The 14,344-nt window shown below is 48.6% G+C and overlaps 1 protein-coding gene across 2 annotated transcripts in view; it reads right to left on the bottom strand.

The window, feature by feature from the left end:
- The window catches only part of RNF25 (ring finger protein 25), a 40,001-nt gene that overhangs the window by 20,612 nt on the left and 5,045 nt on the right, over nucleotides 1–14,344 (bottom strand). For both annotated transcript variants that reach the window (XM_053284220.1, XM_053284227.1), the window contains exon 3: nucleotides 13,910–14,012. In XM_053284220.1, coding sequence (XP_053140195.1) covers nucleotides 13,910–14,012 — 103 coding nt within the window. The remainder of the gene's footprint in view (nucleotides 1–13,909; nucleotides 14,013–14,344) is intronic.

Below are 14,344 nucleotides of genomic sequence, written 5' to 3'. Positions count from 1 at the left end.
CTGTTGGTGGTTTCATTCCTTGGCTCCTATAAACCTGTTATAGCCAAGACAATCCATCTCAACAATATCTGTCTGGTTATCTTTCCCCCCTTCTTATCCTCTCTGAAGGTTATAGAGAGTTGTCTTTCCTGAAAACCTTAGTCCTGTTTAAGTAGAAGGTCAATGCTCTCCTCACATCCAAAGTGCACAGTTTCCATTCTATATCTATCTTGGGGTTGCAGAAGAAAGAGGGAAGGATGATATCCTGATTAATATGCAAGTTCATATTGATCTTTCGTATGAAATTCAAGTCCGTATGGAGAACAATTTTCTCTTTATGGAATTGGACATAAGGCATCTCTGCCCTTAATGCATACAACTTGCTAACTCTTCTTGCAGTTGCCACTGCAATCAGAAATTTTTTAGTGATAGAAACATAAATGAAACAGTGGCCCTTAGTTCAAATGGACGGTTCGCCAGTCCTGTCAGAACTACTAATAGACTCCATTGGCATATTGGCTTCCGTACGGATGGGTATAAATTTTCTAATCATTTTAGGATTTTTTTGCAAAGCAGATGTGAGAACACAGACCATGAATCTATGCCACTATGGCAGCTGGAGATCACTGCCAAGTGAACCTTTATACAAGAGTTGAAAAAACTAGTCAACTGGACAGGTAAGTCAATATCTGAGATATAGTAGCTGATGCTGGTGAGAAGGATGTGTCAGTTGTATAGGTCTCAAATCTCTTCCACTTTGCCACATACGTTTTCCTTGTTGATACTTCCTTTTCATTGAATAATTTCTTTCTAGTATGCTTGCTGGATCCCTACGATCCTTCATGCCACCTGTTTAAACATGTTCATGTCCGGGTGTAGAATCTTGTCTTCATCGATGGATAGAAGATATGCATGTAATGGCAATGTTCATTCTGCCCCCGGATAATCTAAGAGTTGGGTACCATACTTGTCTTTGCCATTTTGGTGTTCAAGTAGCAATCTGCCTTGTAGTATATTATTTTATTCACTACCCTTGTGGTAAGGGGAATTGGTGGATACATGTAATTCAACATCTTGTCCCACATTAGCATAAATGCATCCCCCAGAGATTATCTCCCTACACCTGCATGTGTGCAGTTCTGATAGTACTTCCTGTTCTCTGGAGATGCAAATAAGTAAATTTCCGGAGTCCCCCATTTATGGAAGATTTATTGTAAATACTTGGGATGGGTACTGCATTCATGCATGTTTGACTTGGTGACATCTCTGCTCAAGCTGTCTGCTTCTATGTTCTCTGTTCCCTCGAGATATATACATACATATACATATATATACATATAGCTATAGCTATAGCAATGGGGTGAACCTTGTAGTCTATGCACCAGTTCCAAAACTGCATTGCTAGGTTGCATAATTGTCAGGAGCCTGTCCAAGTCAAGGTCGCTGTCAAGGTCGAAGGCAGCTCCTTGAAGTCCTCCCCAGTCTGCAAAGAAAACACAAGAGAACACTTTACTGGTAGTATCAGGTTCAGACAGTCTCCCCTGCAAACTCAGTCTGCTCACCAGATAGCATGGTTTCAGAGCAAAAGGAGTGCAAGGCGTTCTGGGGGAGGCGTTGCAGCTAGGGCAGCTGTCAGGACTTGATCAGGTAGCAGAGTAGCAGCAGGAAAAGCCTAGGTCTAGAGGCCAACACGAAGCTGGGGTTTTCTCTGAGTTGGAGGTTCGGCTGTAGCAGGCTCAAAGAGACTTGTTGCTTCCAGCGTTTAGCTGCAGCCTTTGGACTTGATTTATAGCCGGGCTTAATTGCTCTCTGCCTTCGGCCAACTGACACAGATTCAGGATTTATCCGGTTAGTAAAGCAGGCATCTGCTTCTCCTGAGTTCTTCCACCTGTTGTCTGTGTCTCATCAGTCTTCTCTCGTGAGGATGCAAAGGTGCTTTGCTGTTTACCTCAGTGTTCTGCTCTCTATTCCCAGTCTCTATCTATGATGTTCCTGGTTGTCCTGGAGCTCTAACTGGACATCCCTCAGGTGTCTGCTGTGGGCTGACAGCTGAGCTCTGCCCTTCAGGTTCCCCTGAAGCTGCTGGCAGACTGCCAGCTTCCCCTTTCTCTTCCCTATCTGAGGACGGGGGCATGACAATAATGGGCTGGACACTGTTCCCCTTGGTTGTTCATATATGCTACTGTGGTAGTGTTGCCCATTACAACCTGGACTGCTTCCTGCTGTACCAGAGGCCTGAAGCACTTTAGTGCTAGGTAGGAAGCAAGATGTTCTAATATGTTTATGTGTTGTTTTTCTGTCCATGTGCCACTCACTTGATGATTCTGGCAATGTGCTCCCCCATCCTGTCTTCAAGGCATCCAAGGTCACTATTACCTTTGGAAACATGGGTTGAAATGGCATACATCTGGTGAAGTTGTTTTCATTCTTCCACCACAGGAGAGAGCCATTGACTTTCCCTGGAATGGTCAACGTCTAGAACTGATCTCCATTTTGAAAACTGAACGTCCCCATAAACCATAGTTGCATGGGTCGCATCCTAAGTTTAGCATGTATAATGGCCGCTGTACAAGCCATCAGTCCTAGGAAAATCTGGATTTTGTCTCACTGTTCGACACCGACATTGTATTGTTAAGTCCACTTGTTTTATTTTGGATAACCTCTCCTCTGGTAGGAATGCTCTCTGTTTTTCCACATCTAGAACAGAACCTATGAAAAATATGGACTTCATGGGCTGCATTTTAGATTTCTTGTGGTTGGTCTTTATGCCCAAATCATTCAATAACAACATCACCTCCCCCAAATCCCTTTGTCATTGATTTGGAGAATGAGCTGTCAATAACCAATCATCTAGGTATGGAAAGAGGTGCTTGCCTCTTCCTCTCAAGTAAGTGATTATGACTGCCATATATTTGGTAGACACTCTTGAAGCAGTGGAAATGCCAAAGGGCAGTACCTTGCATTGATACACCTGGTTCCCCACAGTGAATTTCAAATACTTCCTGTGATTTGCGCAAATTCTTATATGGAAATATGTATCCTTTAAGTCAGTCACTACAAACCATCTATCCCCTACTAGTAGTGGAAGTATGGCCTGTATTAAGATCATTCAGAATTTTGTGGTTTGAATAAAGTCATTCAATGCTTGCAAATCCAGGATCAGGCAGATATCCCCATTCTTCTTTGGTATCTGAAAATATCTGGAATAGAATCTCACCGTCTGCTGATTTTGGGGACAACATTGATTTGTTGTAGTTCTTTGATCTTATCCTCCAAATTCTCTAGCTTAGTATGTGCCATCTCCTGTAGCTGTTCCCAAACTGCATGTTGATATCTGGACACACATGCCATACAATTGGTTATACACATAGATTAGGTTGAGTAAAATCTATGTCCCATCACATCTAACTTCTATTCCTCTTTGTCAACAGGAGCTGCATGTTTCCTATTGGACCTGTATGAAGAGGCATAATCTACAACCAAAGAATGTTTGAACATGTATGTATAATTTTCCTTTTGTACATATTCTCCAATCTCCTAGAGATAGGGGCAGTACTGGATAATTTCTGCCATGCCTGTTTATATGCCTGCAATAACAGGAAGCATTAGCAGGGCCGCAGGTTGCAAAGCTTTCGCAGTTTGTAGGAATGTAAACACTGGGTCTTGCACATCCTCTGTCACTTGTTTTAGTTTTAAACCCAGACCACTTGCCATATCTATAATCAGAATGTGTGTTCTTCCTTTGGGGAGTCTGAAGACTCTTTCAGAACCTCATCACCAGGTAATGGCTCAGATGGAGTCTCAGTGCATTCAGATTCACCGCCAGACTTATCAAAGGATTCCTCTTCCTCCTCAGAGCATTCTTGTCTGTTACTATTCTCTTCTTGTGCTATCTTCCTGGCTGATCTTGAATTGCAGAGGAAGTGGAAACCGTTGTTGTCATTTGGATAGCAGTCACTGTCACTGGTTTGGTTACTGCTGAAGCGGTAGAAGCCCGCAAATCAGATTTTGGGTCTGCTGACGTATGAGTCACAGAGCTCGTAGCTGTGGCTGAAGTTATAGTGTGGGTTACTCAATGTGCTGGGGGCTGTCTGACATCTAATAAACAATCAAACATACCCTCATCCTCTTTTGGAGGATCCTCAATGTAATTCCGTAAATTCAGCTGTGGTTCATATCTCCTACTTTGAACGTAGCAATCCACTGAACTAGGACGTGCTGGGGAATATGGAGCATAAGTAGGCGATATGATCTTCAGGTTGGTAATCATAGTCCCCTCTGCCACACACACACATTGATTGAGTCTGTCTCAATGGGCTTAGGTGGTAGTGATGCACTCTCCATGTCTGTTCTTGTTTCCAGTTATACATTTTGCCCCTCTCATCCTCTACCTGTGACCTATGTGGAACAGGTGACATTAAAGAGGTCTTTGGAATTTCAATAACCTTCTCATCAAAGCCCATGTCACCTCCCAGTAAATATGTTGTTGAATGGGGATAGTATCTGGATTGTAATGTGACCATAGACACTGGTGGCATTGCCAATACATTATATCGCTGTGGATAATCTAGTCTTATTGGAATGTCATTACTCCGTATCAAGGTATCCAGTGGAAGAGGTATGGATGTCATCAGTATGGATGGTGGTGTTGACAATTGCGCTGTTGGAACTATGTTTGACATTAAGGCGGTCGATGTAGACGGGTTTGGCTCCTTTGATGGGGTAAGCTTTGTTCCTTCATTTCTGTTTCTATGCTGATGCCAATGTTGAAGTCAAACAAGTTGTGGAAGGGGTGTGTTTCGATGTCTTGTATCCCAATGTTGAGGATGTTTTGTGGAGTTTCATCTTTTTGGATTCCTTTGAGTTGTTCTCCCCATGTGGTCTTTTCTTAGCAGATTTCACTTTCCCCTCTCCCCCTTCCCTTGAGGTGGTCGGGGTCAACATCAAAGCACTCACTGTTGATATAAAATATCTATTTAAAATAGAAGTCTCTGCCCATGGACTTGTAGTTTTGTCCGATGGCGGTGCAGGTGTAGGCATTGGGACGGCCGATCTGACCCACATTGTGGCTACTGGCCTCAATGGGGGAGATGTCAGCATTGATGTTGAAGTTCTTGTTACCAGCATCGATGTCAAAGTTCTCACTGGGGTAGCAGTTGACACTGTGACTTGCAGCAGCCATAGCACTAAATTATATGTGCGTCTTTTAAGTGAAGTTCACGGCTCTTCATATTCGCTTTGAAAAAGACAAACAGATCTTACACGTGTTTGTCTTATGTTCTTCCCCAAGACACAAAAGACATAAATCGTGTCTATCTGAAGTGGGAAGTTTAGCCTTGCAAGTTCTCATATTTTAAATGTTTGATCTGTCATGAAAGTATGATCTACGCTCTGTAAACGGAGCAATCTAAAATCTCAGTCTCTCTCTCACTGCTTTTCAGGTACTGGCAGAAATAACGTCCTCAAATAACCGGAGTGATTTCCCTCTAATGCTGCTGTGGCGGCAGCTGGAAAGGAACTGAAGGCAATGACACTACAACCACCTTTTTCTAACGAAAGTGCATGAGCACGAGGCAGAGTGAGAGTGTTGCGTAGAGCTTGAAAGTCCTACTGAGACAGCCGCTGAGCATGTGCATCGCCCCGGTTATGTGAATACCCCCAGATCACTAGTTACAGATAAGCAACCTTTTTGGAGAGGGGAAACTTTAACCCTGGATTGGCCTAAGACCAGTGTTATATCAGAGATGTGTCAGCTCTTTTCATTGGATCCCAGAGATGTGAACTCTGGAAGAGTGGGGAAATCTTTCCCCTCTTTAATCACTATAAAATAGGGGCCCAGTCCCCACCCCCATTTTGTCACCAGTCCAGTCATGTGTTGCCAGTAACCAGGCACCATGTCACCAGCTGCTACTAGTGTCCCAAGGGAGATGTTGTAGCGATTTGCTCTCTCAGCTAGGCAAAGGTAAAACTCAATGCTAATTAGTTAGCAGTTTTTAAATCTGTGTGCCTTTATTACTCCCAATTTCCCCAATTTCTTATTCTATGTGCAACCCTTATGTACGTATCCCTCATCCAGAGTCATGATTTTTATGCATGAGTAGAATTTCCTACACTCAAGTAGTCCCATTTGTTACACTGGATGTCCCCCAACTTTTTCAGGCCACAAAACCCTCAATAATTTAACATGTCACTCCAGGGCACTGCAGCAGTGACCCCCACATCCCAAGCATGGTGCCCTGTACAACTGCATGATTCACTGAGAATGTGGTTCATTAGCCTCCTGAGGGAATGATATCCCTCACCACAATTCTCTGAGCACAGAGTCAGATGAACATTGCCCTGCACACATAATAACATAAAGTCTGAGGCAAGAACACACCTGCCCTGATGTCACGGATGGATGCGCCAATGTGCTCTTTTTTGGCACACCCTTTAACTGTATGAGAGGGATGCTCATCTGACTCACCCCCTACATGCACTTCAACAAGCAGCCCCAAGTGTTATTCCATGGCTGTATACATTGCTGCACAACCTGCAGGCCTACTTGTCTTTGTTGCAATCCACGAGCTTGCTTCCCAAGGTAAACATTCCCTGTCAGTGGGAAGGATGTTGTTCCATCACAGCACAATCATATTTTCAACCTGTACTTCTTCGTTTGGCATGTGTGGCAAAAAGGGACAGCACCTCGGAAGCCTAACAGCTGCTCATCAATGGTTAGTCAGACCCAAGAATGTAGCTGTGCTGCAGCACAAACAAGGCCCAGATTCCTCTACTGGTTGCCAGCTTGACAATGGAGCATTGGTACTCACCGTGAAGGCTTCTTCTGGCTGCTGTTGTAGAGGACAACTCCCTGGGGTTATCATCCCATGCTCGCTCCAGGGCAGGACGTATGCTAATTAGAAAGCCAAAAAAGGAGCCGGATGGTAACCCCACCTAGTTCTTGTAGTCAGCCAAGCTTCGAACGGAAGGAAACCTCAATAACACACATATATGAGTAGAAAAGGCAGGTAAACGGAAACAGGGAAACGGAAACAGGTAAACAAACAGGTAAACAAACACAGCAGGAAGATAGAGAACCATCCCCCCAGGAGTCTGGGACCACATAGGGAGGATTGAGTTGTCCTCTACAATAGCAGCCAGAAGAAGCCTTCGCGGTGAGTACCAATGCTCCATTCTCGGCTGCTGTGTGAGGACAACTCCCTGGGGACATACCAAAGCCAGGTGACCCAGGGTGGGGGTCCCAGGCTACTGAGGGGGAAGGACATGTTACAGAACGCTTCTGCCAAAGGCAGCCTGAGCGGAGTGTATAGTGTCCATCTTGTAGTGCCTGGTGAAGGTGGACGGGGACGCCCACGTGGCCGCTCTGCAGATCTCCTCCCACGGGGCATTGGTGGAGAACACTGCTGAAGTGGAGGCCGCTCTAGTTGAATGCACTGTGATTCGCGTGGGTGGAGGCAAGTGTTGGGTCTCGTATGCCAAGGTGATGCAGGCTCTGATCCAATGACCGATGGCGGCTGAGGAGACCTTTTGGCCCATCGAGACCGGTAGGAAGGAGACAAATAAGGAGTCCGTCATCCTGAAGGAGGCGGTTCTTTTAAAGTAGGTCTTCAAGCAGCGGCGACCATCCAGCTTATGCCACTCCTTTTCCATGGGGTGGACAGGCTTGGGACAGAAGGAGAGTAGGACCAGGTTTTGAGACCTGTGAAAAATGGAGGCGACCTTAGGAAGAACTGAAGGGTCCGGGATTAAGGTTACTGAATCAGCCGAGAATATACAGAACCTGGGATTGGAGGACTGCGAGGCTAATTCTGAGATCCTTCTGGCCGAGGTGACGGCCACCAGGAAGGCCAACATCAGGGAGAGGAAGCGTAAGGAAATGGACTTAATCGGTTCAAATGGAGGCTTGTGAAGGACCTGCAAGACTTTGTGGAGGTCCCACGTGGGGAACCTATGTAGTACAGGAGGGGATGTTAGTGATGCTCCACGAAGGAAACGCTTTAGGTGGGCATGGGACAAGAGATACTTGCCCTTGAATTGTAGCAGGAGAGGAGCCAAGGCCGAAGCGTGCCGCTTGACGGTATTGGCCTTAAGGCCCTTGTCGAGGCCGTCCTGTAGGAATTGTAGCAGTTCAGGTAGGGAACATGCCCTCGGAGTCAGGTGCCTGTTTCTGCACCATCTGAGGAAAACTCTCCAAGTGCACTGGTATATGCGGTGAGTGGAAGAGCGTCTGGAGGCCATCAGGGTGTCTAGAACATTCTGGGAGTAACCAAAGCCCCTAGCAGTTCCCGTTCAAGTGCCAAGCGGCATGCTGGAATCAGGTGGGATCCGGATGGAGTACTGGGCCCTGCGAGAGCAGGTCTGCGGAGATGGGAAGAAGAACTGGAGGCCCGGTTGTGAAGTTCAGGATCTCTGGGAACCATGGCCTGCGGGGCCAATGGGGGGGCACTAGAACCACTCTGGCCCCCAGGAGCCGAATGCGCCTGAGAAGTCTGGCCAGAAGTGGAACTGGTGGGAAGGCGTAGAGGAGGGTCCTTGGCCAGGGAGCCATCATGGCGTCTGTCTGTTCCGCCTGTGGGCACTGGAACCGACTGAAGAACCGTGGAAGCTAGGTGTTGCTGGGAGTGGCAAACAAGTCGACTTGAGGGGCTCCCAGTCTTCTGGACAGGAATAGGAAGGCTCTGTGGCTCAGGGCCCATTCGGCTGTGTGGATGTCTTGCTGGCTCAGCCAGTCTGCTTGTACGTTCAGTTCTCCCTTCAGGTGGACTGCTGATAGGGAGGACAGGTGAGATTCGGCCCACTGAAGAAGCAGAACTGCCTCCTGATGGAGGGAGCGAGACCTGGTGCCGCCTTGCCGGTTGATGTGTGCTTTTGCCGTCACATTGTCGGTCTGGACCAGGACATCCTTGCGCCTCAGCACCAGTAGGAAGGCTTGAAGGGCCAAGCGAATTGCATGAAGCTCCATCCAATTCATGCTGTGGCCCAACTCCTCGGAGGAGCACTTGCCCTGAGCCGACTGAGAAAGGCAGTGAGCTCCCCATCCCCGAAGGCTCGCGTCCGTAGTGATGAGAATCCAAGGGGGTCCAGAAAGGGCTTGCCGGTCTCTAGGTTTCTCTTGCAGAGCCACCAGCAGAGCGAAGAGCGCACTTCTGGAGACAATTGAACCTTCCTGGACGACTTGGAGGCAATGTCCTCCTGGAAGGGGAGGAGGAACCACTGAAGGCAACGAAGATGGAACCTTGCCCAGGGGACAGAATCAATGGAGGAAACCAGTAGACCCAATAACTGAGCCAGATGAAGGATGTGAGGCCTGCTGGTCGCCAGGGTCTTCGATGTCATGGACCAAATCTTGAGTCTGCGTTCCTCTGGAAGAAACAATCGGTTCCTTTGGGTGTCCAGAACTACTCCTAAGTGCTGGAGACTGAACCTGGGAGATAGGTGGCTCTTGGCATGGTTGACCTGGAAACCGTGGGACGTTAGGGCCTCTAGGGTGATCTGGACGTCCCGCTCTGCTTGGTCTCGTGACAGTACGAGCAAGTCGTCCAAATACGCAAAGAGGTGGACCTTTTGCAGGCGGATGTAGGCTACTAGAGGGACCAGCACCTTTGTGAATGCCCTTGGGGCCAAGGAAAGGCCGAATGGAAGAGTTCGATACTGATAATGTGCTTCCCTGTGACAGAATCTGAGGAGATGACGGGATAGAGGGTGAATAGGAATGTGCAGATAGGCCTCTGTCAGATCCAGTGATGCCATCAGGTCCCCGTGTTGTAGGCCCTCCGCGATGGAGCGGAGAGTCTCCATACGGAACCTGCGCTTGCGTACCCACCGGTTTAAGGATTTTAGATCGAGGACTGCCCTGTAGGTGCCGTACCGCTTGGGCACGGTGAATAAGATTGAATAAAGCCCTTGACGGCGCTCTGGAGGGGGGACCAGTTCTATGGCTGCAATGGCTAACAGGTGGTCTATGGCCTGTTGAAGGATTCTGTGTCTTGTGATGGATTGAGATGTTGGGGTGGGAAGAAACCTGTCTAGTGGGCGGCCTGACAACTCTATTAAATATCCTTCTAAAACTGTTTTCAGGACCCATTTGTCTGTGGTGGATGCCTCCCAGGCATAGTAAAAGTGGGAGAGGCGGCCTCCTATCTTTAAAGAGTCACTGTGATTGACGTGGCTTAAACTGCTGGCCCGGCAGGGCTCTCGAATTGGACTTGGCGGGGGAGTTTCCCTTTGGCCAATTGGGGCATCTAAATCTGTTGTCTCACTCGTGGGGGCAAAAGGAGGGGCAAAAGGAACGAAATTGGTGCTGTTGAGGCTGACCCCTATGAAAAGAGCGCCGGTCATCCCTCCTGGCTGTGATGGGAAGGGTCATCTTTCTATCCTTGGATTCAATGAGGATGTCCTTAAGGGCTTCATCCCCGAAAAACTTAGTGGCCGAGAAGGGGACTGCCACCAAGTTGGCTTTTGATGATGCAGCAACCTGCCAGTGGCGGAGCCAAAAGGTTTGCCTAGCAATAACATTAGTAGCTGTAGCCCGGGCCCCGAAACGTACCGCATCCAGGGTGGTGTCAGCAATGTAGGCTTGTGCCTTCTGGAGCTTTAGGGCAATCTGGCGGGACCTGGCTGGATCTGGGGGAGGAGATTGAAGCAACTCATCAGTCCAGAGCAGTGCTTCCCGAGAAATGATAGAGGCAGATATGGAGGCTCTGATAGAAAGAGAGATACAATCGTTATTTCTCTCTAACTGTACTTCGATTCTCTTTTCAGCAGGGTCCTTCAGCGTCAACTCTCCATCTCGTGGGAGGACTGCACGAGAGGTCAGGGCTGCGACATGAGCATCTACCAGGGGAGTTTGGAGTTGTGCAGCTGCTGAGGGGATGAACGCATAGTGCTTGTTAGCTAAGGAAGAGACCTTCTTCTGAACCGCTGGTGCTTGCCACTCCTGCTGGAGAACCACCGAGAAGGTATTTGGCAAGGGAAACAGGAGCTCTGGTGAAGAATGTGTAGGTAATACCAGAGATTCCTTGGAGGGAATAGCCCCAGATTGCAAACCCTCAATAGTGAGACCCAGGGTGCGCATGGCCTTAAACAACATGGAAGAATCGTCAGATGGAAAAAGGCGCTTAAACTGGGGGGGGGATTCCCCCATCCCCGTCTGTCCATCAGACCACTCCCCTTCTTCCCTGGAATCGTCCCCCAAGTCCACCAGATCAGGGGATACCCCCCCTGTAAGGGCTGCCCAAGCTTGGCCTGAGGGGGTGCAGGGACCCTTCCTATGTGGGTAGGAGACTCTGGACACGAGTCTTCTGAAGAGTGGATTAGGGTAGAGCGTGTGGCAGAGGGTCTGGGATCCCTATGCCCCTTATGTTGCCCCTTCCACCTCTTTCTGTGGGATTTCCCATGCGGGGCAGAGTCAGAATCAGAAGAGGAGGAGGGGGGGGAGGGAGATTGCCTCCTTCGCTTGCAGCCCTTCTTTCCCCCCTTGCGCTGATGCAGGGCTTGCGAGAGCACATTGCTGATCCAGCTTTTCCAGCTCTCGGGCATCTCTGTCCCTGGGGCTGCAGAGGAGGTGGAAGGGGGAGGGGCCGCTCCCTGGTCTCCTGCCGAAGCCTGCGCTATTGGTTCGAGCAGAGGGGGGCTATCCAATGGTGAGGCCTGAATTGGAGCCATGGAGGGGGGCTGTCTGCCCTCGGGGGCACCCATTCCACCCGTTCCGCTAGGGGACTGCCGCCCGAACTCACCCTCCTCGGACTGTGCGATGCCCTCCTCCTCTCCCAAGGAACCGGTGGCCTCCGAGGATCTGACCGCCGAGAGAAGCTCCAGCACTTGGGAAGCTCTTCTGCACTGCTGCTGGGCCCTTGCGTGGTCTGCCTCGTCGAGGGCAGAATCAAAATGGCGCCCTTCGCTCTGTGCGCCCGCCCACGCAGTGGCATGGCGGTCTTTCTTTGAGGCACCCGCCGCCGCAGAGGGGGGCGGTGCTGCCGAGGTGCTGTTGCCTGGGGGGGATGCGGTGGTCCTGGGCGCGGCTGTGGCGGGTCTAGCGGTGGCCGCGCTCGCAGTGGGGCGGCCGCCTTTGCCGTTTGCGCCCTTTGCCTCTCCGTGCGTGGTCGGAGGCCCTGAAGGCACGGCTGCTCCATGGCAAAAGGGGGGAGGGAGAGAGAGAGAGCGAGAGAGAGAGAGAGAGAGAAAGGTCTGGGCAGCAAGCGGAGAGTGGAGGAAACGAGCGGGGTGAAGCGGGGAGAGAGGCTTGGAAGGGAGCCTTTGTAAAAGAAAAATGCCTTTCTTTTTTTTTTTGAAGGGGGGGGGAGAAGGGGGGCAGTCGAAGAGCCAAACAAGGAGGAAGGAGGCTTAAGCGGAGGAAGGAGCAAGGTAAAAAACTTATCTGAGGAGGAACGAAGCAAGGCTGAGTATCCTTTCCTGGAGCATTAGCACTAGCAGGACGAAAAGAACTGGGTGGGGTTACCATCCGGCTCCTTTTATGGCTTTCTAATTAGCATACGTCTTGCCCTGGAGCGAGCATGGGATGATAACCCCAGGGAGTTGTCCTCACACAGCAGCCGAGAATCACTCTTCTCTTTTGTCATGTGGCTTTGTCATCAAATCTTAAATACTTGTGATGTCCTCAGATCATCTCAGCTGCATCATGGCATAGAAATAGGAAGGCCCCACATTTATTGCCCACAGTCTCTGCAGTGCTTCATGATTGACATGAGACACACTAGCCTCTCTCTCTCTCTCTCTCTCTGCTAGCTAAAATCCTTGCTTCTGTGAAGTCTGATGCTTCCAGACACTTTACTTGTTCCAAACACTAGGTCTGACATTGTGGGAGGATTGGTTTCATCTGCCCTAATTTGGGACCACAGAACTTTGCAGTAACTCAGACTAATTTTGAGATACTGTCATCATCAGGGGAAACAAAACTGAAGTTTCCAAAGAGAAATGGGGTGTTCTCCCCCATCCCAATGGCTTAACATGGGAATGGGATAGAAACCATCCCATCATAGAAAGCCCATTCATTTCTGGGATGGTTTTCTACCTTGTCATAATTTTATTAAGAACATAAATATAACAACTTGTGAGGGGCTATGCTTGTGAATATACTGTGTACCAGAGTGCAGGTAAAAGTCTGGCAACAAGAGCATAGCTAGGAATGCAGCGGTTTGCTTGTTTATTCACCTTTACAAAGCTGGGGATGGAAATCTACCACAAAATCCAGGTGAAGGTTAATAAATCTCATATAATTACATAAGAACATAGGAAGCTATGTTCAGCCATATACTGAGTCAGACCATTGGTCTATCTAGCTCAGTATTGTCTTCACAGACTGGCAGTGGCTTCTCCAAGGTTGCAGGCAAGAATCTCTCTCAACCCTATCTTGGAGAAACCAGGGAGGGAACTTGAAACCTTCTGCTCTTCCCAGAGCGGCTTCATCCCCTGAGGGGAATATCTTACAGTGCTCACACTTCTAGTCTCCCATTCAAATGCAACCAGGGTGGACCCTGCTTAGCTAAGGGGACAAGTCATGCTTGCTACCACAAGACCAGCTCTCCTCCTGCTTAAAATTAAAAGTCATTTCAGTGTGATTTTAAAAGGTTCTGGACTCTTCTCCGTGTATCTCATAAGATAATGTGCTACTGTTGGTTTATTTTTAGAATAATATATAGTTGTCTAGAGCTGGGTTGTGTGAACTCTGGATGCAATGCCAGCAAGTCCCAAACTGGACAGTTCTAGGGTGCTGAAGTATTGTCTGAGCTTGGTCAGTGGCTTTAGATTAGTCTTCAACTGGTGGCAGCCATCCTCGAAGGAGCGGCATGCTCCTAAACTAGTATCAGAGCTCTCGCTCTACTAAGGACAGATCCCTAGGAAAGTATAGGGTAACCCCCAGACCATCACAACAGCTATTCTCCATGGCCACACCATTTTGAGACGACCTTACCTGAAGGGGCACAGACAGCACAAGAGTGAAGCAGACATACTGCAAGTCCTGGTCTTCTGCAGTTGCTGGATGCAGTGTGATAGATATTTCCCAGGGCACAGATCTAGAGTTGGGGGAAGACAAGGGAAGATAGTTCTCAGTTAAGTTAAGAGTGCTAATGAAGTAGGGGATGTGGGATGGAGCAGAGGGGAATAGGCAAGGATGATATTGGCCATTCCTTCCTCTCTAGGACTCGGAAAGATACACACACCTGCCACTTCCACCCCATTCTTTTCACCAGGATGACCTTTCAGAATGAGAGTATCCTATACAAGAAGGAAAGACGAGACTTCTAGGTAAAGTGAGACTAAGACTTGATGAGACAAAGACTTCTAAGTAAAGTCTCCAAATGACTCATGTGCTGCAATACATTCTGAGTGTTTGCAGGCCACTCTG

The sequence above is a fragment of the Hemicordylus capensis genome, chromosome 1 (assembly GCF_027244095.1).
Source record: "Hemicordylus capensis ecotype Gifberg chromosome 1, rHemCap1.1.pri, whole genome shotgun sequence".
NCBI lineage: Eukaryota > Metazoa > Chordata > Lepidosauria > Squamata > Cordylidae > Hemicordylus > Hemicordylus capensis.
The sequence above is the reverse complement of the archived record's forward strand: the minus strand, read 5'-3'. Positions and strand labels throughout refer to the sequence as shown.